Source organism: Talpa europaea (genome assembly GCF_964194135.1).
Source record: "Talpa europaea genome assembly, chromosome: 11".
Classification (NCBI taxonomy): Eukaryota; Metazoa; Chordata; class Mammalia; order Eulipotyphla; family Talpidae; genus Talpa; species Talpa europaea.
This window is the reverse complement of record NC_140078.1, coordinates 47,525,584-47,552,266: the sequence shown is the minus strand read 5'-3', so window position 1 is coordinate 47,552,266 and position 26,683 is coordinate 47,525,584. Positions and strand designations below refer to the sequence as shown.

Below are 26,683 nucleotides of genomic sequence, written 5' to 3'. Positions count from 1 at the left end.
TACCTAAAGACCAGAAAGGGCTAAATTCTTTAATTAAAGAAAAACAAGAAATAATGATCTATACACTAGTAAAAATAACAATAATTTAATAGAAGAAAGAAGAGAAACTTAATATATGAAGACTTATTTTATACTTATGAACTTATAATTAAAGAAATGGGGCCTCCCCGGTGGCGCAACGGTTGAGCGCTGGGTTGCGAAGCTGCCCACGGCCTCTGCGGCGCCAGTTCGATCCCCGGCTGCAACCCGGCCACCGGAGGAGGGTCCCACATGGCGCGGGCCTCTCCTGCCGCCCGCTGCTCCCCTCAGTAGTATACGTCGGTCCTTCTGCCTGCTCTGCTCCCCACTCTGGCTCTGGTGAATTCTCTCACCCTCCCGCACTTCTGACTGTACATTTATAAACAAAACAAAACAAACAAACACATAAATAAATAAAACATGCCTCTATTAAGAAAAAGAAATGTTATGTTGTCATATTTTGTATGTTATTTTGATAAAGCAGATGTAATTAAAAAAGTTTGCTAAAGCTGGGTACTGTTGAAAGTGTAATTGAGATGCATTTGATTGTTTTAACTTTTATTGAGGGCATTTGGTTTTATCTATCCAAATTAAAAATCTAAATTAAAATTTGTATATACTTTGATTCAGTAATTTCACATAACACTGTTACTTCGTAGATATACTTTAAATGTCAGTCAAATGTGTACAGAAAATTCATGATACTGCTGGTTCCAAACAGAAAACCTTGCAAAGTTCCATAATAGATGGTGAGTTATGTAAATTCTATAGTAGATTTTTATTCAGTCCTTAAAGGTAAAGGAGAAGATATGTAAACGTTGACATAAAAAATATTTCCAAAAATATTAGATAATCATATATATATATATATATATATATATATAAGATTTATTTATTTATGCATATGGGAACTGGGTTACAGGCCGGGATGGGAGGGCGGTGAGAGTATTCGCCAGAGACAGAGTGGGCAACAGAACAGGCAGATGTACTAAAATACACTGCTGAGGGGAGAAGCGGGTGAGGCAGGAGAGGTCTAGGGCACCATGTGGGAAGCTCCCTGGCTGTCCGGGGATCGAATTCATGCTGCAGCTCCATAGGTTGCATCTTAACCCCTTGCACCACCAGAGAGGCCCAATCTTATATATTTTTTAATGAAGTAGCTGTCCAACATAATGTTTAGGTATTGATTTATAATGATGGACACTTGAAACCTAGATGATGTTTTGATTCAATATAACTTCAATAAAAAATACTTTAAAAAGCCACTGTTTAGACAACCTGTCTTTTGGATGAATAGTATTCTTTCTGTACTTTTTGATCATACCATACCCATAACATAGATGGGATACCCTTGTTTTCTAAAAGTTTCCCTTATGTGACTTTGCGTTTATGAAACACCTACACAAGTACTTGTTTTATCTGCCTAAAAAAAAAACCTGAGGAGGATTTTGCTTTTATGACAAAAACAAAAGCACAAGTACCCTGGGCATTGGTTTTGCAAATGTCGTTAAAGAGGCAGTCACATCCTGAGTAATGAAAATGGCCGTGCCACCCTCCTTCCTAGGAACTATGGGAGGTATATTTATCATAATCACTCCTGCTTTTACTACATATGAGTGAGATGTTAGGATTTATGTATTATTTGTTGTGATTTTGTAGGTTATTTTTGGAGTCTGGAAATGTTCAAAAATTTTTTCACCTAAGCTAATTATGTTTGCTTTTTTATGTCAGCTTAGGCAGAGTTTTATAGTAATGCTCTACTTTCAGATAGCAAGGGAAACCTGTATTTTTTTATTTGTAATATCAAAAGTTGCCAGATGAGTCTTGAGTCTATAAACCATTTTATTTCTTTTTACCTCTTTATCATAAAAATTTTTTTCATATTTACTAAAAATATTGTGTATTTATTCTTAATAATGGTGTCAAGTTATTGTTCTAACTTGAGCTATGTTTTCTATTTTGCACTTTTACATTTGGCCAGAATTAATTATGGAATGCTTCCCTGTCACCTCCCTACCCCCATGACATTGTTATAGAGAATGAACAAAATGACTTAAATGAATTGTGGTCTTCTGAGTGCTCCTGACCTCTTGTTTTGGCTTAATTATGATCCCTTAGTCCTGAGAGAGACCTCCTGCTGATATTTTTGCTGTTGTTCATAATACATGATACTGGGTTTCAGCACTTTGTCACAGAACTTTTCATAATCATGTACTTTGTGGTACAATGACGATTTCCTCATGAACTACTTCAAAGAGGGTGATTTCTTTTCTTCTTTATACAGGGATTTGTCCCGACCCGCGGGATTCGTAGGCACGAAAAGAGAAGGGCTGAGGATTGAAATGAGGGGCTTGAGACAACTTGACGCTAGCGTTTACTTCTTTATTTTTCCTTTTCCTTTCTTTTACTTTTCCCTGTCTTTCTACCTTCCCTGACCTTCTCTCTGCTCCTCTCGCAATAACCTCTCTCGCAATAACCTCCTGACCTTCTCGTGGTTCTCTTCTTATATCCTGGTAGCTCCTCCCATCGTACCTCCTAGTCTCATTTATTAATAGGAAACACCTGTGGTTTCTCAGCAGGCAAAAACGGTAAAGCGAAAACTAATTAATGGCACGTGTGTTGCGCAACACGGCGCATGCTCCAGGCGGCTCCGGACAGGAATTGAAACATTCTTTTCCACCTATTTTATCTTTATGATTTCACGTTGCATATGCTCACCTGGGCACATTTAGATATGTTTGCTAAACTTCACAGGGAAGGGCTGGGCAGACAAACATGGCCATTGCACTTTAAAGAGCAAAGGATCTGGGCCTCCCCGGTGGCATAGAGGTTGAGCTCTGGTTTGCGAAGCTGCCAGAAGCCTCTGCAGTGCTGGTTTGATCCCCGACCACCGGGAGAGGATCCCACATGGCACGCAGACCTCTCCTGCCACCCACTGCTCCCCTCAGCAGTGTACTTCATCAGTCTGCCTGTTCTGCTCTCCACTCACCCTCCTGTGCTTCTGACTGTACCCAGTGCTTGTATAAACAAACAAACAAATAAATAAATAAATAAATAAAAATAAAGAGCAAAGGATCGAATGGAACTAGATCTTCTTTGTAGTTTAGAGCATTGCAACTGGGAATTGAAACAAAAAAGCATTCTCTTTAAAATTTACTGACTATCCTTAACTTCTTAACCTCAAGATTTTTAGGTTTTTATTTGTGTATTGTTGAATATCTTATCTATTTTATATCTGGTTAGAAATTTTTGTATTTATGAAATGACATGAACAGAAGAAGTCAATAGCACCTGCAATACAAACATATAATGATACAATAAAAACAATTTTATCATAGTGGAGGATTTTCTATTAATAAAATGTTAATACTATAACTTGGTTTTTTACTTCCTCAAACAAATTCCATGTATAAATGACAGCTCTTTTTCTTTTTTTTTTTTAATGTGGTCATTTTTTTAAAGATTTGTTTATTTATGCATACAAGAACTGTGGTACAGGTCAGAGGTGTGTGTGATGGGGTGAGAGAAATCACTAGAGACAGAGTGGGGAACGGAACAGGCAGATAGACTGAAATACACTGCTGAGGGGAGCAGTGGGTGAGAGAGGAGAGGTCTGCTGCACCATGTGGGTCACCTCCCTGGCTCTGGCTGTGGAGCAAACTCCTGCTGCAGAGGCTGCAGATAGCTTCACAATGCTGTGCTTAACTCCTTAAACTACAGAGAGGCCCTTCTTTTCTTTTGACGCTGAAAATTCAGGGTTATATAAGTTACTGCAATTTTTATGAGTAGCTCTTTCTGAGTTTCAGAAAATTGTTCCAAATTCACAAAAGCAATAGAGAAACGATTATACAAAGAGTGTTCATTGGTAGAAGAATGTGAATTTTGGTATAACCACTTGGTAAGAATATTATGCAACCAGTAAGATGATATTTATGAACTGCATGTGGCAACACTAGAAAATATTCATAAAATGAAAGTAACTGACAAAATAGTTATTAAGATGGAAAATTCAAGAACACCAAAGAAACTAGATATACAAAAACAATTTGTTGAATTTGAGAAATTTGAGAAGTTGCCTGGTTTGGTGATAGAAAGATAAGGAGCTGATAACTGTCATGGATCTGTATGTGATGGAAAGGATTAGACCATCTCTGTGGACCTCTGTCTCCAGCAATTGTTCTAGAAACACAGAGTAAGGATGGAAACGACTTCCTTGAATGAAGGCCTGTCAACAGGGGGGATATCATAATACTTAGCAGTTTATTAAAAATCTGATTTTTGGGGGACGATTTCCCCAGGTCCTTTCCCTTGCTGAATTCTTCTGGCCATGCATCCTGTTCATGATTCTGATGGTACTTCGTTTTCAAGAACCTCCCAGACATAGAGACACTTGTAAGTTTTGCTTTTTATTGTACTTCTTTGAATTAAGAACCTCTGGAGAAAAGACTATAATACCGCTTTCCTCTGTTCTTTCTAAACTCTAACCAGTAAATTGAAGGAATATCTAGAGTTCCATTGTAAGGTCACAATACCTACATTTCTGGGGAATGTGCCAGTAAGCATAGATTTGGATTTTTTCCCCTGTAATGACAGCCTCCAGTATGTGACAAGGACTTGGTGAGAAAGCCCGTCATGAGCCTGCACCCAACACAGGTCTGACAGAAAGGATGGCAAACAAATATCTGTTCCCCTCACTCACTCTTCCTGATGTTCTGGGATGGCCTGATATTAGCTTGTGAGGTCTTTAGTGTTGGAGACAAAGTGCATTCAAGACTAGAGTTCTGGAGTCTGACCCACTGAACACCCCTTTTGGTGATCATCATTGTTGATATGTTTCTGAAGGAGATGTGATACACCAATCATATGGGGAAATGTGCCTTTTATCACAATATTTATGAGCAGTGCTTGTATTTTTGAGATAAGTAGGATAAATCTGAGATGTTATCCCAAGTGCCTTTTAGGTATCTGACCCTAATGCACTGGTCCATGTGTTAAGTAAGAATTCCATTTGTGTCCTTTAAAAACCTACTGATGTAATTTTTGTTCATTCATTTGTTCATTCATTCCTGATTCATTCATCAAATGTTTATCGACTGTCTTCTATGTACAAGCATTGTGATGAATTTTGAGCACATTAGTTCTCCAAGTCCTACAGGTCATCATCTCCCAGACTGAGGTATACTTGAGTAGAAAGCCTTTCACCAAAGTTTCATTAAATTATTAACTTAAATTATTAACTTCTGAGCTATCTGCAGTCATCAGCATCCCAACTATTCCCGTGGATCTGGGTTTCAAAGGAGGAAGGGAGCACATGTAAATACCACTGTATCCAAAGGAAGTGGTTGACTGAAGCAGCATTTGTACTGAAAAAAACTTGGAGACTACACAGTGTTTTTTTTTGAAAATTCTTTACATTGGAAACTACATTAAATATTTAAAGATCAGTGATGTACTGGATCTGAAAATTTTGCCAAAACTAAAATCACCTAATTTTTGTTTTTATAAATGGTGAAGAAGTACCTTTCTTATTCTCCCCCACCCCATAACTTATTTACAGATGTTAGTGTCTTGATAGAGAATCATGTAGATATACGGCCAGGCAGAAGCCCTTGAAACAGGAAGACAGTGGGGGAGTAGTGTTAGATACAAGAATTCCTCCTGCCTGCCTTCCTCCTTCTTTGCTTCCTTCTCTCCCCCCCCCCACTCTTTCTTCTCTCTCTTCCTCTGTCCCTCCCTCCCTTCCATTCCTTCCATCCCCCTTTTACCTAGTGCTCAGGTTTTCTTTTATTTTCTTTGAAAACAAGACTAATACTATATAAACATATTACAATTACTATTTTAACTCAAAAGGTCTTCCATTTCTGGAACCAGATATGTGACTCATTTCTTCCTTACATCTATATCCAGGTTATTTGCAGCCTCGGGATTTACCCAGCCGGGGTGTTTTTCCTTTTGTCCAAGGCCTTCTTTGCAACACAGGGTCGAAGTGCAGTAATGTAAGCTATGCATGGTCAAGGGAGCATCATTTACGGTAAGAGAAACACAACATTCCTTTCAGAATTCATAGGAAGCTGGTGTGTGGAACAGACATGATGCTTTTAGTTAGTCTCAAATATTTGGGGCAGGTCAGAGATGATGAAAAGCACAAAATTTAGAGACACAAGAAAACCTGTTTTATTAAATTCAGTCCCACATGAAAGTGTCTCAAACTAATGTTGAGTTTCCAGCTGGTTATTCTACTGCTGCTTTAAGAATCACAGTGATTACTGATTAGAAGATGTTATTTCCATGAATAATTGTTTTTTTTTTTTTTTCTGTAGGTTAAAACTCTGACGTTAAAATTACTCTCTTAGCCAATTACTCATGTTGGTGACAAATGTTCCTCAAATAAATATCTATTTGAGTCACCCACAGGATTTTTTTCTAGGGTGCTCTTTTGGGCCAGAATCCTGAAGCTGAGATGAAATGAAAACAATTTTCATTCACCTTATTCTTCTTGATCTAGTCACTTAAATAAAGTAGGTGATGGTTAGGTGTCCTACTCTGACTGCCATGTTCAGCTGTGCCTGTTGTTGCCCATGGTATCCGTTGGCATCAAAGATCAAAAAGCAAAAGAGCCAGAGGTATTTCATGTGAGATGAGTCAAAATAAAGAGGATTTAAATTAGAGGATCCTGAATGCTCTGGAAACTTTTCTCAGTGCATTTAGGAATGAAGAGAAGTAACAAATACCATGTTTTCATTTCACTTACCCTAACTGCTGTGAACAATTTAAGACATTTAAATGGAAATCATGCTAAAGTCATAATTTTGCAAGGAGAATGGAAATTACAAGAAGGAATGGAAGTTTCTAGATTAATTCGGACACAAGTATAATATAAATGAGCAGGGATTGTATTTTTGAGATAAGTAGGGTAAAAGCGTGGCATAAAAGTTGTTACAGACAAAATGCATGCAGCATCTAGCATAGTGCAAGTTGCTGAGGCACTCCACCAACAGGAGTTCATTTAACACACCCTTATTGGTCTGATTATAACAAAATTAACTACTTTTCCACATCAGGAAATCTCTTTGACCTTTATTTCTTCGTGTTTTTCCACTTCAACAGCCTCATTTCAATTTGTTGAAACTCAGGGATCATAAGATAAACTTGTTGACTTGACTTCACACCCAATATAAGAACCATAGTGTGTTCAATATAACATCAGCATGGTGAAGGCTTTGATGTTCATAATAGAATGAAATGCACCTCATGTTGAGTAGAATATGACCTGAGGTCAAGATATAGGTGATACAAAATGAAATAGAGAAAGTATAAGGTGTGAAGATAGACAGAAGAATGAGAAAGAGGACAAGGAGGAGCGAATAAACATGCCCCATCTTGCTTTGGGTGGCAAACCTGGCCATTGGGCTGAGTGATTCTCATTTGAAAATGAATTGAATCCATTTGAATTTAAAGTCATAAATAAAAATTCACTTCTAATTCTTTTATCATAATTGTCTCAATTTACAAATATCTGAAAACAGAAGTTTTCATTTCAAGCCTTTTTAAACATTTGTCATGGTTAATTTAGTTTGTGATTTTTCCATGACCTTTATAATTCCCAGGGAAAGTGTACTTTGGGCATAAGTCTCAAATATCATCTGATCTAAGTTGTGATTATTAAAAGCAACTTCCTGATTACTAGCTTTGTCATACAGCTTCCTCTTAGCACTCACAAGAGGACTGCAGTGCAAAAATTGGACTCATTACTGTGTCTCACACAGTACAAAGAATCATTCCTTTTTTTCAAGGTAAAGCCACGGCCTCCCCGGTGGCGCAGCGGCTGAGCGCTGGGTTGTGAAGCTCCCCGCAGCCTCTGCAGCGCGAGTTTGATCTTTCTATCCCCGGCTGCTCCCCGGCCACCAGAGGAGGTTCCACACATGGTGCGCAGACCTCTCCTGCCGCTGCTCCCCTCAGCAGTGTACTTCGGTCCTTCTGCCTGCTCTGCTCCCCGCTCACCCTCCCGCGCTTCTGACTGTACCCAGTGCTTGAATAAATAAATAAATAAATAAATAAATAAATAAATAAATAAATAAATAAATAAATAAATCTTTTAAAAAAAAATAATAACGGTAAAGCCAATAGCAGACAAGCAATAGTTTCCACTTTTAGCTACAGCCCCTGACACTTTGCCCTCTCATCCTTGACTGAATTGTCTTTTATTCTCAACCCTTGAAATTTTTAATTACCATTCCTAATTATTGATGCTTCCTATACTTTTATCTCATCATTAATATTTTAATTTTTTACTTTAATTTTTTTCACATCCTCAGATCACTTGACCATTTTGCCTGTTTACCTTCTCATAAAACTTGTTTCTCAATGATGTTTGTGAGGTGCCTGCTGCTTCGTTTGCCTGTCACTCTTTACAGAGCTTTCCAAACTTCCTGGTTTCTGCATTACCACTTTTTCTATTTGATAGCTCCTTAGTTGAATTATAGAATTTAATATTAAAGATGTATCTTTGGTAGCTGCCTTTTTTCACCCAACGAAATATTTTGAGATTTATCTATGCACTGTTTGTATCAGCAATTTATTTCTTTTTTAAATGATACTCCATCGTATGTATGCCTCAACTTTATAAGTTCACCACTCATTGCTTATTATTTAGGTTATTTCCAGTTTTGAGTATTTATTTATAAATAAAGCAGCTATGAACACCAAAAATGTCTTTGTATAGAAAGATACTTTTATTTATTTATTTTACATTTTTTTAATTTTTATATTCCCCATACAATTGCACCCCTCTTATTTTGACCCCAATCCCTATTTTCCCCACTTCCCCCACATAGTGTGTCTCTGGTATATAGTTGCTTGTTGATTTTGATTTTTTCTTTCTTATACTTATTCTTTTTCCTGTTCCCTTATTTAGGTTTTCTAGATTCCTGCTATGAGTGAGGCCATCCGGTATTTTTCTTTTTCTTTCTGGCATATTACACTGAGCATGATCCCTTCTAGCTTCATCCGTGTTGCTGCAAATTGCATGAGTTTATCTTTATGATTGCTGAGTAATATTCCATTGTGTATATATACCACATCTTTTTCCTCCAGTCATCTATTTTTGGGCATTTGGGTTGTTTCCATGCTTAGCTATTGTAAATAGTGCTGCTATAAACATAGGGGTGCAGGTGCTCTTCTGAATTAATGTTTCTGTGTCCTTTGGTAAATACCTAGGAGTGGAATTGCTGGATCATATGGGAGTGCTATCTTTAGTAGGTTGAGAAATATCCACACAGCTTTCCATAGTGGTTGGACCAGTTTGCACTCCCACCAGCAGTGCAGGAGAGTTCCTTTTTCTCCACATCCTCACCAACATTGTTGTTGCTAGTTTTTTTAATGTGCCGTTCTCACTGGTGTAAGATGGTATCTCATTATAGTTTTGATTTGCATTTCCCTGATTACAAGTGATGTTGAACATTTTTTCATATGCCTGTTGGCCATTTGCATTTCCTCTTTGGAGAAGTTTCTTTTTAGCTCTTCTGCCCATTTTTTGACTGGATTATTTTCTTTGTTTTTGTTGAGTCTCATCAGCTCTAGAAAGTTATTTTTATTATTGAATGATAAATATGTAGGAATGGAATTCTTTTTCTCTTTTTAAATTTTATATATATTTTTACATCATTTTTCATTTGTGTTCAATGTATGCATTTTCATAAAATTCCCATGACCCTTGTTTTGCTCCTACTCCCTTCTCCGCCCCCACCCCCCATAGTGTGTCTCTGGTTTATAGTTGCCTGTTGATTTTTGATTTTTACTTTATTATAATTAGCTTTTTTCCTGATCCCTTGTGTTGGTCTTCTAAATCCTGCTATAAGTGAAACCATCCGGTATTTTTCTTTTTCTTTCACTGAGCATGATCCCTTCCAGCTCCATCCATGTTGCTGAGAATGGCATGAGTTTATCTTTTTTGATTGCTGAGTAATATTCCATTGTGTATATATACCATATCTTCTTGATCCAATCATCTAATTTTGGGCATTGGGGTTGTTTCCATATAAATGGTGCTGTGAAAATTGGGCCACCGCATGCAAAAGAATGAGGTTGACTACTACCTCACACCATCTTTGCCAGCATTTGGTGTTGTATTCATCCCTTCAGTTTCAGTTATTTTAATGATTATGTCAAGTTATTGGATTATAGTGTTCATGTGTAAGTGTTTTCCATTGCATCCCATCAAATCACCCTACTCATGTCCCATCTGTGCTATTCTTTCCACTCTTCCCCTATTCCCACTGGTAAACATTATCTTCTTTATGTGCCAAATTAAACTTTTATTCTATTATTTGTGTGTGTGTTTTTTGATATGAATGAAACCATTCAATATCTGTCTTCATTTTTTGAAAGTGATTTTGGTTGATTTCACTGAACAAAATCACCTCAGAGTCCATCCATTATGTGCCAAATGACAACACTTTATCTTTCTTCACAGCTGTGTAATATTCCACAGAATATTTTCTCCCCACAGTCATTTGTTGAAGGGCACTTGAGCAGGTTTCATGACATAACAGTTGCAAATAGTGCTGCTATGTACATAGATGTAGATAGATTTCTTTCTATTGGATTTTCATGTCATTGTAGAGACATATAATTGGTACTGCTGGGTTAAATAGGATTTCCATTTTTATTTTCTTAAGACATATCCATACCGTTTTCCACAGGGACTGTACAAGCTTGCATTCCCATCACGTTGGAAGTTCCTTTTTCACTGCAACTTTGCCAACATTTGTTAATTCCATTCATTTTATATGGGCATTCTTTTAGGGATGAGGTGGTATCTTAATTTGGTTTTAATTTGCATTTCTTTTATAATAAATGATGTTGAACATTTTTTCATATGTCTGTAGGCCATCTGAATGCTTTCTTTTTGAAAAAAAGATTTATTTATTTATGCATACAAGAACTGGGGTATAGGCTAGGGTTGCAGGGATTGAGAGGATTCACCAGAGACAGAGCGGGGAACAGGAAAGACACACTGATTGAAATACACTGTTGAGGGGAGCAGCGGGAGAGATAGGAGAGGTCTGCTGTGCCATGTGGATAGCTCCCTGGCTAGCCAGGGCTCGAACTCATGCTGCAGAGGCTGCGGATAGCTTCACAGTGCTGTGCTTAACCCCTTGTGCCACCAGGGAGACCCCCATCTGTATGTCTTCTATACAAAGTGTCCATTGAGGTCCTTTGCTCATTTTTTAATTGGGTCATTTATTTCTTTGTGGTTGGATTGTCTAAGTACTTTATACCTTTTGGAGAGTAACCCCTATCAGATATATGGAATGCACATTTTTTTCCCATTTTGTAGTTGCCTTTTTGTTTTTGTGATTTATTTTTGAAGTATAAAATCTTTTAGATTTGATATAATCCATCTTATTTATATTTGTTTTAGTTTCATTTGCTGCTGGAGTTGTATTCCTAAATACATCTTTGTGGTAGATGTCCTTTAGTGTGTTCCCTATATTTTCTTTCTACTTTGTGGTTTTGATTCAATGTTTAAATCTTTAATCCTTTTAAGTGAATTTGAATGTCTGGTGTTAAATATGGGTCTTACTTTGTTTATTTATTTTTTTGCATGTGGCTATCCATGAAGCTATCTGATCCTTATTTTTTGTTCTTTGGGAGGCTTTTTTTTATTCTTTCAATTTCAGTGTTTATGATTGGACAGTTTAAGCTCTTTATTTCACCCTCCTTCAATCTTGGGAGGTAATATAAGTCTAAGAATTTGTCCATTTCTTCTAGGTTGTCCAACTTGTTTGCAGAGACTTTTATAATAAGTTCTTAGGATACAGTGTATTTCCATGATATCTGTTCTAATTTTACTTCTGATTCTATTAATTTGGTCTTTCTCTTTTTTTCTTGGTAAGCATACCTAATGACTTGTCAATTTTGTTTATTTTTTTCAAAGAAACAGCTCTTGGTTTCAATGATCTTTTGGACTTTTTGTTTTCTGTTCCATTTATTTTTGCTCTAATTTTTATGATTTTTGCTTTTCTATGGGTTTTGGGGTAGTTTGGTGGTACTTTTCCTAGTTTCTTGAACTGCAGAGTTATATTGTTAAATTGGGATCACTCTTGCTTTTTTATGTGGGACTGTATCACTATGAACTTTCCACACAGTACTGCTGTTAGAGCATCCTATGGGGTCAGGTATCCTGTCTATCCATTTTCATCAGTCTCTAGATTTTGTTTTTAATTTCTTCTTTGATTTTGTTGTTGACTCTAGTGTTGTTCAAAAACATTCTGAGAGTCTCTCCATATATATTTCAGTTTGTTCCAAGATTCCTTCTATGGTTAATTTCTAGTTTGATATCATTGTGATCTGTGAAGATGTATGATGTAATTTCTATTTTCATACATTTTCTGAGAATTGTTTTATGCCCTAGAGTATGATTTTTTCTTGACAATGTTCCACATGCACTGGAGAAGCATGGAAAACTCTGTAAACATCCAATAAATCTATCTGACTAATACTTCATTTGAGACCTTTATTTCTTTGTTACTCTTCTGTTAGGATGATCTATCCTTTTCCGTCAGTGGTGTGTTGGATTCTCTGACAATTGCATTTTTGCTGATATATTACTTTACGTCTCTTAATAGTTGCTTTATATAAGTAATTGCTCCTAGATTTGGAGCATAAATATTAATGAGTTAATTTTCTTGGTGAGATGTTCCCTGGATCATTATATAGTGTCAACCTTTGTCAATGTTATCTTTGCCAGTTGAAAGTCTAGCTTATTGAATATAAGAATGGTACTTTCTGATTTACTCTCTGAGTTATTAGCATTTTGACTTTATTTCAGGTTATTATTTTTAGTTTGCTTTTGTCTTTTGGTTTTAAATGGGTCTCTTGTAAACAAAATATTGACTGGAATTTTCCACCCACATTGTCAGCCTATGTCTTGTAATTGTTGAATTCAGATCGTTCACATTTAGTATGATGATTGATATAAAATGTTTATTTTCAGTCACTTTGGTTTTGGTTTTTGATTGTTTTATTTTTCTGTTTCTTTCTGCCTTGTTTCTCTATTCTCCTTCTGGAATGCTTTCCTTAGCATTAGTATTTTTATCAATTTATTTGCTTCACTGCCTGTGGGCATCCATTCTGGATTTTGGTTAGTGGATACCATGGGGGTTTTGCTTGAATTCCTGTGTTTTATGAGCTGATGTCTGCTCTCTGACATTAAGTATACAGGTTGTATCCTTTTCTTCCTCCCTCTTGATACTTGCATTGTTAAATCACAGTATTCTTGTTCTTGGTATTGGTTTAAAATTGCTCTTGTTGTTTAGCTAAGTAGCTCATGCTTGTTAGTCTTTTCTTGTGGAGAAACTCCTGATAGTATTACTTGAAGAACTGCTTTAGTGGTGACATGCTCCATAGTGTTTTTTTTTTTTTTTGTCTGCAAAGGCCTTTATTACCCATTCATACTTAATTGATAATTTTGCAGAATAGAGAATTCTTGGCTGACAGAGTTCTTGCCTTATAGAATTGTGAATATTTTATTCCACACTCTTCCTGCTCTTTAGAATATTTGGACTGAAATCTGGGAAAATTCTAATTTGGGAGCCCTTAGTGGTTATTGATTTTTTTCCCTTGCTTCCTGAAAAATTTATCTTTGTGTTTAGTTTTTGATAGTTTGACAATGATGTGTCTGGGTATGACTTTTTTTGAATCTAAGAATTTAGGTGTTCTCTCGGCGCTCTAGACTTCCATATTGAATTCATTTTTGCAGATTTGGGGAGTTTTCATTTATTATTTTTTAAATAGTTTTTCTAGTCCTATTTCTTTTTCTTACCTTCTGGGAGTCCAATCATTCATGTTTCTTCTTCTAATGGAATCTGATATTTCTGTTAGAGTTTCTTCATTTTTCCTTTGTCTTGACACTCTTCTAAATTGCAATTTGTATATTTGAGTTTTCTACAGCTGAAATTGTTTCTTTTGCCATTTTAATTATATTAAAGCACTAAGTTTCTCAATCTTTCACCCAGAATCTCTTTTTTAATGCTCTTTTTATATATTCTATCTCTTTAGTGAGAAACTATCTCTCTCTGTCTCTCTCTTTTTTCCTGGATATCCTTTGATATCTTACGACTGCCTGTTCATCTTCAACTGGACTTCTGGTATCTCATTTTTAATATTGTTGTTTTGAAGTTGTTGTCAGGCAGTTTCTCTATTTCTTTTTTTACACTTGTCTTGGGACATCTGTCCTTTTCATTTTGCTTTTCCATCTTTTTTAAAAGATATATTTATTCATGCATAGAAGAATTGAGGTACAGGCCAGATGTGTGGGAGGGTGAGTGGACTGACCAGAGACAGAGTGGGGAACAGAACAGGCAGACTGACGAAATACACTGCTGAGGGGAGCAGTGGGCGAGACAGGAGAGGTCTGCCATGCCATGTGGGGGGTATCTTTCCAGCTGGTTGGGCTCGAACCCACTCTGCAGAATCTGTGGACAGCTTCCCAGGGCTGAGCTCAACCACCTGCACCACCAGGGGAGGCCCTGCTTTTCCATCTTGTGTGGAGATGATCCTTGCTTCTTAGGCACGTTATTGCCTATTTACCGCTATCTATGTGTGTGTATTTGGTTGGGGCGTTGGGATTTATCTTTGTCCTCTTCTTAGTTTACTTTACTGTGAGGTGGACGAGGGAAGAAGGTGAAGCCTATGATACTTGATCTTGGTTTAAGGAGTGATGTTAATCATCCCTACCTGTTTTGTCCCACAGTAAGATGTATTCTGAGTTTAGGTTGTATTCACTTTCCTCCTCAATGTCCTATTGTTCCTTTCTTCTGGGTATCATGATCTACGAAGCTTGGACATCCCAGGGGGAAGGGCAATATCTGTATCTCTAGGCTCACACTCTGGGAATAATTTGCAGTTGGCTCAGTGGCATTGCTTTGTGTGTAGCAGGCACTGGTGTGCCCACTTAACAGTACGGTCACCTACAATGGCTGTTGCTTCTCCACCCTTGCCTCGGCTCCTGCTTCTGCATTGCTGGAATATATATGCATGGTTGATTTACCTTCCTGGAGGATTTGTGAATTCACTCGAGAGTTCTTCTTTCAGATGTCGAGCTTCTTATGGAGACTGCCATGGCTCCACCTGGCCTTTCTTTGATCTCTTCTGGTAGGACCTGGGAGGGAGCTTTCAGTAGGCATGCTATCCCAATTTTAGGGTTCACATTTTCCTGATGGGAGTTTGAGGAAATCCTACTGCCTCAGGATGGGCCCAGGACCACTCTTGTGTCAGGAAATTTCCTCCAAGGAATTTTGCAATGTCTTGTGTTTCCCTCAGCTTGGCTTGGGAAGTTGACCCCCAGCCCAGACATACTCCCTCTTGCCTTCTCCAATTCTTTCCACTCAGTGGCCACCAACCTTATTTCTTGAACTCCTTGGGGGATGTTCTAGAGTTATAGCTGGTTTGAAGCATCTGGATTTTTCTAGGAGCACATGTCAGTGTTTTCTTTTTTTTTTTTTAAGATTTATTTATTTATGCATACAAGAGCTGGGGTACAGGCCAGAGGTGTAGGGGATGAGAGGATTCACCAGACAGAGTCAGAAACAGAAGAGGCAGATTGACTGAAGTACACTGCTGAGGGGAGCAGTGGGAGAGTCAGGAGTGGTCTGCTGCGCCATGTGTGTTGCTACCTGGTGGTAGGAGTGAGTATTTTTCCTAGCTGTTTTCAAGAGAGAGAGAATGATTCAAGGGAAAGAGTGATTCTTTATTCAGCTATGTTGTGGGTGGATTCTCCTTATAATTTTAATTGACATTACCTTAATCAGAATGTTGTCAAACATATTTTCATGGATATATTGACCAGTTGAATATTTGTGTGTGTGTGTGTGTAAAGTGTTCAAATCATTTTTAAAATAGCATTTTAAATTTTTATTTGTTTCATTGTTTCTTAGAATTCTTTACATATTCTGGCCTTTTTACCAGAAATGTGCATTATGAGAACGTTCTTTCAGCTTATGATTTTCTTTTGAAGAACAGGGTTTTTCATTCTGAGGAAATTCAATTTATCATTTTTTACAGTTTTGACTGCCTTATATATCTTTTCCTCTAACAAAGAAATGTTTTCCCAACTGAATGTCATTAAAATTTTATTGTATATTTATAAATGTTATAGTTTTAGCTTTTGTTATGGTGTCCAATATATTTTGAATTATTTTTTATGTATGATGTGAGCTAAGTGCTAAGGTTAACCTTCTTATATATGAATATAAAGTTGTTCTAATATCATTTCTTGAAAAGACTTTCCTATGCCTATAAAACTCTATTTGACAACTTTGTTGAAAGTCAGTTGAGCTGATAATATGTAGAATTTTTTTGGACTCTCCTAATTTATTGATTTTTATGACTATTTTTAGTTCAGTTGTTTTAATAGCTGTAGTATTAGAGAAAGTCATGAAACCAGCTAGTATAAGTACTTCAATTATGATTTTTTTCAAAATTTTTTTTAACTCTTTCAGGTTACCTGGATTTCCATATAAATTTTAAAAATCAGTGTATTTCTACAGGAAGTCTGCTGGTATTTTGATTAGGATAAGTTTATTACAAATAGTCTTATTGAGATTTAATTTGCATACCATAAAATTAACTCATTGAAGGTACACCGTTTAGCAGTTCTTAGCATATTCAGAGTTGTGTAACCACCACTACAATCAATTTTAGATTTTTTAATTACTGCCTCCCAAAATCTATATTCATTAGCATTCACTTCCCATTTTCCCCAACATTCCCCTCTCCTAATCCTAACAGCCACTAACCCGCATTTTGTCTCTAAATTTTACTAAATTATGATTTTTTTTTAATATAGAAGGAATTATACAACTTGTGGATATTTTTGTAACTTTTATTTCACTTAAAATGATGTCTTGGGCCTTCCTGGTGGCGCAGCAGTTGAGCGCTGGGTTGAGAAGCTGCCTGCAGCCTCTGCAGCGCTGGTTCAATCCCAGGCCGCCTGGCGAGGGTCCCACATGGCAAAACAGACCTCTCTTGCTGGGCCTGCTGCTCCCCTCAGCAGTGTATTTCTTTGGTCTGCTTGTTCTGCTCCCCGCTCTTGCTCTGTTGAATTCTCTCACCCTCCCGTGCTTCTGACTGTACCCAGTTCTTGTATAAATCAATCAATCAATCAATAAATCTTTAAAAAAAGATGTCTTGAAGAATCACTTGAGTTGTTGCTTGTGTTAGTATTTCATTTCTTTTTATTGCTGACCAATTAATATTTAATTATATAAGTATACCATATATAACCTACCTGTTCAAAAGTTGCCATTTGAATTGTCTTTTGGCTATTATGAATAATGCTGATATAAATATGAATTGTACAATTTATTTTCTGGACATTTGTTTTAATTTCTGTTGGGTATATGCTAGGTCATATAGGACTAGTATTTTAAGGATCTTACAGACTGTTTTCTAAAGTGACTATAATTTTATATTCTCATGAGCAGTTTATGAGATTTCAGTTTCTTCACATCCACTTCGACAGCTAGAATTTCTTCTATCCTTTAGCCATCCAGTTGGATATGAATTGATATTTCATTGTGGATTTGATTTACATTTTCCAAGTATTTTATGCTATTAACATTCTTTTCATGTGCTTATTGGCCATTTGTATTTCTTCTTTGAAGAAATGTTTATTCAAATCTGTGGCCCATTTTTAATTGGATTTCATGTTTTCATTACTGATTTGTAAAACTCCTTTAAATATTCTTGATATGAGTTCTTTGATTGTGTCCATCGAGACACCAAGCTTTAAATTTTATTATTTTTATTCATCAGTTATTTACACAATTATATAATTTTGGAGTATAACTTCAGCCTCCATGTGTATACATGCTTCACTCACACCCCACCAAAACTCCAGTGCCAAAGTTCTAACACTTTCATGTCTATTTTCAAATTTTATAGTAGTTGTCTGATGTATGTTGGTCTTTCCTTTGGTGAGTATATTTTGATGAGTGCTATGTCTTTCTTTTGTATTGTTACTTTGATCATTTGTTTTGTTACCTTGATCATTATATAGTGTACATTCCTTTTTTTAAAATTAATTTATTTATTTATACAAACACTGGGTACAGTCAGAAGCACGGGAGGGTGAGAGAATTCACCAGAGCCAGAGCGGGGAACAGAACAGACAGACTGACGAAATACACTGCTGAGGGGAGCAGTGGGCACAGCAGGAGAGGTCTGTCATGCCATGTGGGGCCCTCGCTGGTGGCTGGGAATCGAACTGGCACTGCAGAGGCTGTGGGCAGCTTCACAGCCCAGCGCTCAACTGCTGCGCCACCAGGGGAGGCCCAGTGCTCATTCCTTTTTATTGTTACTTTTTTAAGCTGGGAATCAATTTTTTCTGTATAAGTGTGGCTATTCCTACCATTTTTTGCTTGCAGGATTGTTTTCCATCTCTTACTTTTAGTCTATGTTTATCTTGTGACCTAGGTGTGCTTCTGGAGGCAACAGAAAGTTGGAATCTGTTTCTTCATCAAACAACATACTCTGTGTCTTTTTACTGAGAATTTCAGCCTGTTAATATATAGAGTGATTATTGACATGCAAATGTCCATCAGTGGCATTTTGTTCCTAGATTTGGGTTCTGTTTAATTCTTTATTCAGTTCTTTTTTATGTTCCTGTCTTTACTCCAGATCATAAATCCTCTTTTAATATTTCTTTGAGGGGGGCTTAGTGTATGCAAACTCCCTAAGATTTTCTTTGTCAGAGAAGGGTGTTATCTCTCTCTCATACAGAAAAGAGAACTTTGCAAGATAAAGTACTGTACTCTTGGCTGGCTTTATTTTCCTTTGGATTGTTTTGACTATGTCATTCCATTTTCTTCTTGTCCATAGTATTTCTTTAGGGAGGTCTAATGTTAAACTAATTGGTGTTTCTATGTAGGTTATCTGTTTCTTTTACCTTGTTAGCATCATCATTTTTTTCTTTGTCTTGGACCATTGGAAGTTTCATTATTCTGTGTCTTTCTGTTGTTTTCCTTCCTTCTAGGTAGTTAAGTGTTATTTTTGCTTCTTTTATTTCCATGCTCATTTCTTTCTTCAAGCTTTGGAAGTTCTCCTCTACCATTTCCCTAAATAGATTCTTAGTTCCCTTTTCTGTCTCTTTTCTTCTTTGGATTCCTAGGATTCTTATATTTCCTTTCCTCATGGAGTAAGATGATTCTTGATGTGCTTCTTTATTCTATTTCCTTTGTTTCTATTTTTCTATCTTACCTATTTTTTTTATCTTCAAGATCACCTATTTGTTATTCCATTTGTTTTATTCCACTCTCATGGGTTTCATGTGAATTTTTTGCTTGTCCTGCAATTCTGTTATTTTCTTCCTTAAAGTTTCAATTTCAATAGTCTGTTGATTGTGTTTCTCATAGAATTCATTTACTTTTCTGAGTTTTCTTTTTATTCCCATTCTTTAGTTTTCTTAGTCATGGCAATCTTCAATTCTATGCCTGGTAAGTAAAGAAACTTTTCATATCTTTGTGGTTTGGTTCTGGGGCTTTGTTTTCTCTCTGCGCTGTATTGTTCTTCTTATGACTTGCTTGACCATTGTTTATTTTTCTTCCTCCCCATTGTTAACTTTGTGTTTACTTTTCTATAGCTGGGCCTTTTGTTGTGTGTGAGTTCTCTCCCAGAATTCTGGGAGTTTACTTGATGGTAGGCACAGCTACTGGGGTCTTATAGAATCTGGGTGGTTCTAGTTCCACCCCCCCAACACTCTTGGACCTTGTTCTAATGGCTGGGTGCGTGAGGGTGGAGAATTGAGTCAAAAGACTGAGTTGCAGTGACCCAGGAGCCATGGCTCAGGGCTTGTTTTCAGTGGGTAGGAGTGGGGAGGATTGCTGAAGATCTTTGCTATAGTGTGAGGCCCTTTGTGGCCTGGGCTATGGTTTGTGTCAGCTCCTGAGGTGCTGGTGGCCAAGCTGTGAGTGGGATGCACTTTGCAGGTATGGATGGAGACCCACACCAAAGAGCTAGGCCCTGCACGACCCAGACTGGGGCGTACTTCTTTTCCTGAGGCTTTATAAAACTTTGCCTCTCATTTAGGCCTGAAACTTTTTCCATATTTCAAGTCATTCCCAAGGTATTCCACCCCCCCCCCCCACCGCCCATGTACCTGCCCTTATTCAGATGTGGACAATCAGGGTAGAGGGCAATATTTGTTAAAGTTTCCTCACTGGTGTTGAAGGAGGAGAAATTCAAGATAACATTCTTAGACTTATTTTTGCTTTTGAATTTGATTGTATTAAAAATAATTTTAGTTCTGTCAGAACTTGTCTTATTTGTATACTAAGTAAAAATGAACATTACTTGTGATATAAACAATAATCATATATTTTATCATATTTATTCTTGCAGCATTTATGTTGAAAATGAGCATTATACCAATAGTAGCTGAACTATCACTCCCTTTTATTCTTATCTACAGAAAGTTGTGTGTTGGAGTATGTATGAGACTTTACATTGACTTCCCCACCAACACTATTTGGGAGGCAGTATTCTGATACTATTTCAACGACAATTATCCTAGACACTTGTGGGAAAAAAAAACAAAAAACAAAAACAGGAGAACCTGCATGGGGTCTCAGTTTTCTCATCTGCAAACTCAGTTATGAACTTAAACAATTTCTCCTATTTATGAGATACTGAGGAACATTTAGTTAGGTGAAACATTCAGTCTTTAGTCCTTTGGGAGAGTGATTTCATTATTAGTATGAGCCTTGAGAAAGAAATTTAATCATCTGCCAAGTGACCTTTTCTATTTCCCTCACATTCTAATGTTCTCTGACCCCCCCTCCTTCACAATGTCTTTCACACCTGGCAAGTTCAACTCTTATATAATAAAGACCAAAGAAAGAAGTGAACTCAAGAAGGAGGAAACTACTCTCAGCCAAATCCTATTATAATACTGGGATTTCCCTGGGGTTATGGTATACCCCCACTCTCTAATACTCACATGCAGAGACACATATATACACACATACCCCAATATTTAATCAAGGATTTTCTATGTATTTCCCTGCTCTAAACATATGTTAACAATAGTTAAAAATCAGGTCTTAAAGAAAAATAAAACACTTTTTTAAAAAAAATTAGGAAACAAACAAAATGAGCTCAGTATTAGAGGGAAACTCACCTTGAATTACATCAGTCTGTATAATCTGTTAAAGTTGTGGCTTCCCAGGGAAGTCCCATATATGAGTGAGATAAGAGCTTCTGAGGGGTATTTTTATTTCTTACTAGGAGGCCATAAAAGAGAAGTAATAATTTACTTCTTACAGTGCTTTTGGAATTCTGACCCTTTCAAGTTGAAAGCCACTGTTTAATAGGTGAAACATCAACTGAGTGTACATTAGATGGGAGATACGGCTCTGGGAAAACTGGGACCTGATTCTGCCTCACAGCTCCTTCACGTTTGCAAATTCAGATGGAAATTTATTTTTCTGGCTCTAATTTCCTCATCTCTAAGTTTACTGTTAACTGAAAGGTGCTGAATTTATTTTATTCATCAGTCAGCGTCTGTTGAACCTCCTCCTACTTCATTATAGGTTGTGAAAATTCAATGAAACAATGTTCAAGGGAGGGATCACAAAAGTTTTGCTATTATTTCATGATAAATTTACCTATTAACAACTTTTAGATCATTTTCTCAGTGTTCTTTAATTTGTAAAATAAATGAATTGGGACTAAAAAATATCTAACAGATTCTGTAACTTTCTAATCAGGAGAAAGTTCCTACAATTTTATTTTTCCCCCTCTTAGATATGCTAAATTTAACTGGGTACCTCATCAATTTAATAAAATTCTGGCAACATGACAAATAGCTTTTTTATTTTAACTCAGTCACATCTTACTGAGTGAAAATAATCTACTGAATTTAAGATTAGAGGTAGGCATACTAACTTCAAATGTCATAAGAATGTTTCATCTTGTTAACTAATGAAAAGATCCTTCATATATATATATATATATATGAAATTAAGAAAAAAATAACAAATTTGTCATCCTTTTCCAATTAGAATTACATTATACACATTTTACCAAACCATTAAGTTAGTGCAGGAACATCTATACCACAGCCATTAAGAAAGTGCTGGTCAAAATTCAGTTGCCTGACCAACTTCTATACAATGGATGAGAACCACTAGGAGGTAGCACCCAGTGTCTGTATTGTGAATTAACTTTCTCAGTAATCCATCAACATGCTCAAGGCTGATTATTTCTGAAGGAGTACATTTTCAGGAACCTTACTTTTAAAGAAAGAAGGGAATCCTTTCAAAAATATACGTTGCTATCTATTTAGCTAGTCTCCTATTGTTGGTCATTATATAGTTTCTAGTATTTTGAAAACATTGTTCTAGTGGGCATTATTGTTTATACATTTACATCATTTGTCTTCTACAGTCAAATTACTGAAAGCTAAAATAAAATTAAAGGAAAATAAAACTGGAGATACTATTTCTTACAAATGAGTTGGGAATACTATGCTTACTTTTTACTTTTTATGTATGAGAATATTTTAATTCTTTGGAAATATTTCAGCATAAAAATGACATGCTACTTACTTTCAGATGGTTCAGAAAATATATATGCATGCAGATGAATATGGAGACAGAGAATGATAAAGCAAATGAAGTAATATGCTAACAAGAGGTGAATCTAGATAAGGATTTACTGGTATTCCATAGTCTATTTTTTTTTTAACGGTAAGATTGGTTTAAAGTGTTGTTTGTGTTATAGAAGTATAGGATCTCCTCCTATAGTGTTGTTACCATAGCATGCCCATGACCAAAGCACCCATAATCCTCATTCCATTGTACTGTCTCCTCACATTGTTCTTGACTCTTCCCCTCCCCCGTCTTGTAGCCTCAATTCATGAATTGTTTCATCATGTTTTACTTCATTTCTCTTTTTCTTCTTGCACCTTGCTTTGAAATTTTTTATATTCAAATTCACTCTTTTGCTCTTTTAATTGCACTTCTATAATTTTCTTTAGTATTTTCCATCTCTTTTAATCATTCTTCAATAACTCCTTTATTTATTTCTTTAGAGTATCTTTTTAATCTTCTGTTCATTGATTTTGTTCCTTAGGACATTCTTTTGTTTTTCTAAATTTTCCTTGATATCATCAATCTGCTTTTCTAAATCTTTTCTGAGGTCTTAAGATTCTTTTTAACGGCAAGCTTGAATTTTGTGTCTGAGAGAGATAGATCTTCAGTGTCTTTGTGATTGTGTTCTGAGATTTGTTCTTTTTTTCTGTGCTTGTATTTCAATTTGGACTCCTGTGGCCATTTGTTGTTTTATTCAGTCTCCCCATTGCTTTCAGTTGTGGGTTTGGTCTCTGCTATGTGTGTCTCCAACTATCCCTCACTGGACCAGGGCACCTAACAGAGGGCAACTGGGGGTTGCTGCATCCAAGTGGGGCTCCATGTAACATGGAATGGGGCCTGGTGTGCGGGCCTAGGGATGGAGACACTTCCTGGAGTGTGACTGAAGGTTGTTGTTATTTGATAGGGCTCTGCATGGCCTGGGCTTGAGTATGTGCCAGTTTCCAAGGTGCTAGTGGGTAGTCCTCTGGTCTGGGGAATATAACAGTAGGTGGCTGTTGTCAGCTGGACCCTGCATGACACAACCTTATGAGAGTACTATTTTCAAGGTAGTGGTATATAGGGCTCAGGTTGGTTAAACTTTCCAGACAGCAGTTGAGTGTCTTTGATGACATGCAGGACCCTATGTGGTCCAATTTGGAGGATGCACTGGTTCTCCAGGTGATGGTGTGTGAGCCAATGGCTGGGGGCACTTACTCAATGGAGGCTGAATGTTGCTACTATTGGTCAGATCCCTGTGCAGCCCAGATTGGGGACTGCGCCAGTTCCTGAGGCAATTGTGTGTATCTTATAGCTTTCTTTTTTTTCCTAAGATTTATTTTTATTTATTTATGCATACAAGAATTGGGGTGTAGGCCAGAGTTGCAGTGGGTGAGAGGATTCACCAGAGAGAGTGGGTAGAGAACAGGCAAATCTACTGAAATACACTGCTGAGAGGAGCAGTGGGTGAGACAGGAGAGGTCTGCTGCACCATGTGAGTTGCTTCCTGGCCAGCTGGGGATTGAACTCTTGCTGCAGTGACTGGCAGTAGCTTGATAGCACTGAGATTTAACTCCTTGCACCACCAGGGAGGCCCCTCTAATATAGCTTTCTTTGCACAGGTCATTCACCTCCTTTGTTTACTGGAGATAATTTTTATGATGTAATTGTGAATGGGATGGTTTTCTTGATTTCTTTCTCTTCCACTTCATTGTATACAGGAAGGCAACTTAATTTTATGTATTGATTTTAATAGCCTGCCACTCCACTGAAGTGATTTGTTTTAATTAATTCCTTAGTCCACTAAGTATATCAAGTCACCTGAATATAATATTTTCATTTTTTCTTTTCCAATTTGAACTCATTTTATATCCTTCTATTGCCTAATTGTTCTAGCTAAGACTTCCCATACTATGTTGAATAGTAGTGGTGAGAATGGACATCCTTGTCTTATACTAGATCTTACTGGGAAATCTTTCAATTTGTCACCATGGAGAATGATGTAGCTTTGAGTTTGTCATATATGTGGAGGTATGTTCCATCTATCCTCAGTTTTTCAAGGGTTTTCATCATAAATGGATGTTGGATCTTTTCAAATATTTTCTCAACATCTATTGACATGATCATATGATTTTTATCTTTCATTTTCTTCATGGGGTTAATTATACTGATGGATTTTCAGATGTACAATCCTTATATTCCTGGACTAAATCCACTTGGTTATAAACTTTTTGATTTTTTTTTTTAATTCAACTTGCTTAGATTTAGTTGAGGATTTTTTTCTCTATGTTTATGCCAGTAATTGGTCTGTGGCTTTCTTTTTTGGTTGTGGACTTCTCTGGCATTGGTATTAGGGTAAAACTGGTTTCATAAATGTGTTTGGAAGTATTCCTTCTTTCTCAATTTTTTTGGGGGGTAGTTTTGAGAACTATATGTATTAGCTCATCCCTGAAAGTTTGGTAGAAACTTTCACTGGTGAAACTGTTTGGTAGTGCACTTTCATTTTTTGGAAGATTTTGATTACTGTTTCAATTTCATTGCTTATAATTAGTCTGCTCAGACTTTCTATCTCTTCCCTATTCAGTCTAAGATAGCTCTTTATTTCTAAGAATTTGCCTCTTTTCTAGGTTATTCAACTTACTAGCATACCAGCATGAGATGTCTGTTGTAACTTCTCTTTTTCACTTTTGCTTCTGTTAATATTTATTTGAACTTTCTCCCTTTTTTTTTTCCTTGTGGGCCTAGCTAGAGGTTTCTCTATTTGGTTTATTTTTTCAAGAACTGTTTTCACAGGGGAGAAGGAGGGAGAGGGATCAGAGAGAGGAGGGAGGAGCACAGAGAACTGAGGGAATGGTGCATGGGTGCACTGATAAAGGAAGCTCTATGGGGACTTCACCTGAGGAGGTTGGGGGAAGCAAATATTGTTTAAAAATGAACAATGATGTAAAAAATAAAAAATATATATAAAAAATGAAAGTTTATTTTTAAAATCTAAAAAAAATAAAAAAAAATAAAAAAAGGAACCAACTTGGTTTCATTAATGTTTTGGACTCTCTGTGCTTTTTATTTCATTAATTTTATCCCCTAATTTTATTGTTTCCTTCTTTCTACTGACTTGATTTTGTTTCTTCTTCTTTTTCTAGTTCGTTAAGGTGAACAATGAGTTTATTTATTTGAGCTCTTTCTTGTTTGTTGATGTGACTGTATTAATATATACTTGACTTCTAGTACTGTGTTTTCTGTGCACCATATGTTCTGGAAGTTAGTGTCCTTATTGTCATTCATATTGAGGTCTATTTTTGCTTTCTTCTTTGATTTCCTTGTTAACTCTGTAGTCTTTTGGTGGGGTGTACTTCAGCCTCCACATATGGAGATTTTCTCTGCTTTCTTTTCATGGTTGATTTCTGCTTCCATTCCTTATGGACAGAAAAAATGCTTAGTATGAATTAATTTTCATGAATTTGTTGATACTTGTCTTGTGAACCAATATGTGGTCAATCCTAGAAAATATCTCATGTACTCTTGAGACAAATGTATATTTACATTTCTTGAATGCAGTGCCTTATAAAAATCTATTAAGTCCATGTGGTCTGTATCTTTGTTTAAAACAATTGTGTCCTTGTTTGTTTTCTGTCTGGTTAATCAGTCCATTGCTGAAAGTTGGTTGTTGATGTCTTTAACCATGAATGTTTTTATCCATGTATTGGCAAATTTGATAGTAATTGCTTTACATATTTTGATGTTATTTGATGAGTATACATTGGTCAGTGTTATGTGTTTCTGATGTACTATTCCTTTCACCATTATATAGAGTCCATTCCTTTCCACTATTACCTGGGAATTTATTTTGTCTGATTAATTATGACTGCCCTTACATTGGTGTCCCATTTGTTTGTAAGATTATTTTCCTACTCATTAATCTGAAACTATGTTTGTATTTAAGACACAATGCATTTCCTGGAGATATCAGAAGCTTAGATTTTTGTTTTCTAATTCAACCAGTTAATGTGCCTATCAGTTGGAGAGTCCAGTCTCTC

General features: G+C 36.5%; 1 protein-coding gene across 1 annotated transcript in view; it reads left to right on the top strand.

Moving 5' to 3' along the window:
* The window catches only part of ABCA13 (ATP binding cassette subfamily A member 13), a gene marked incomplete at its 5' end in the record, with an annotated part of 529,302 nt that overhangs the window by 17,450 nt on the left and 485,169 nt on the right, over positions 1-26,683 (top strand). The window contains 2 exons of the mRNA XM_084247732.1: positions 4,317-4,410; positions 5,926-6,049. Coding sequence (XP_084103858.1) covers positions 4,317-4,410; positions 5,926-6,049 — 218 coding nt within the window. The remainder of the gene's footprint in view (positions 1-4,316; positions 4,411-5,925; positions 6,050-26,683) is intronic.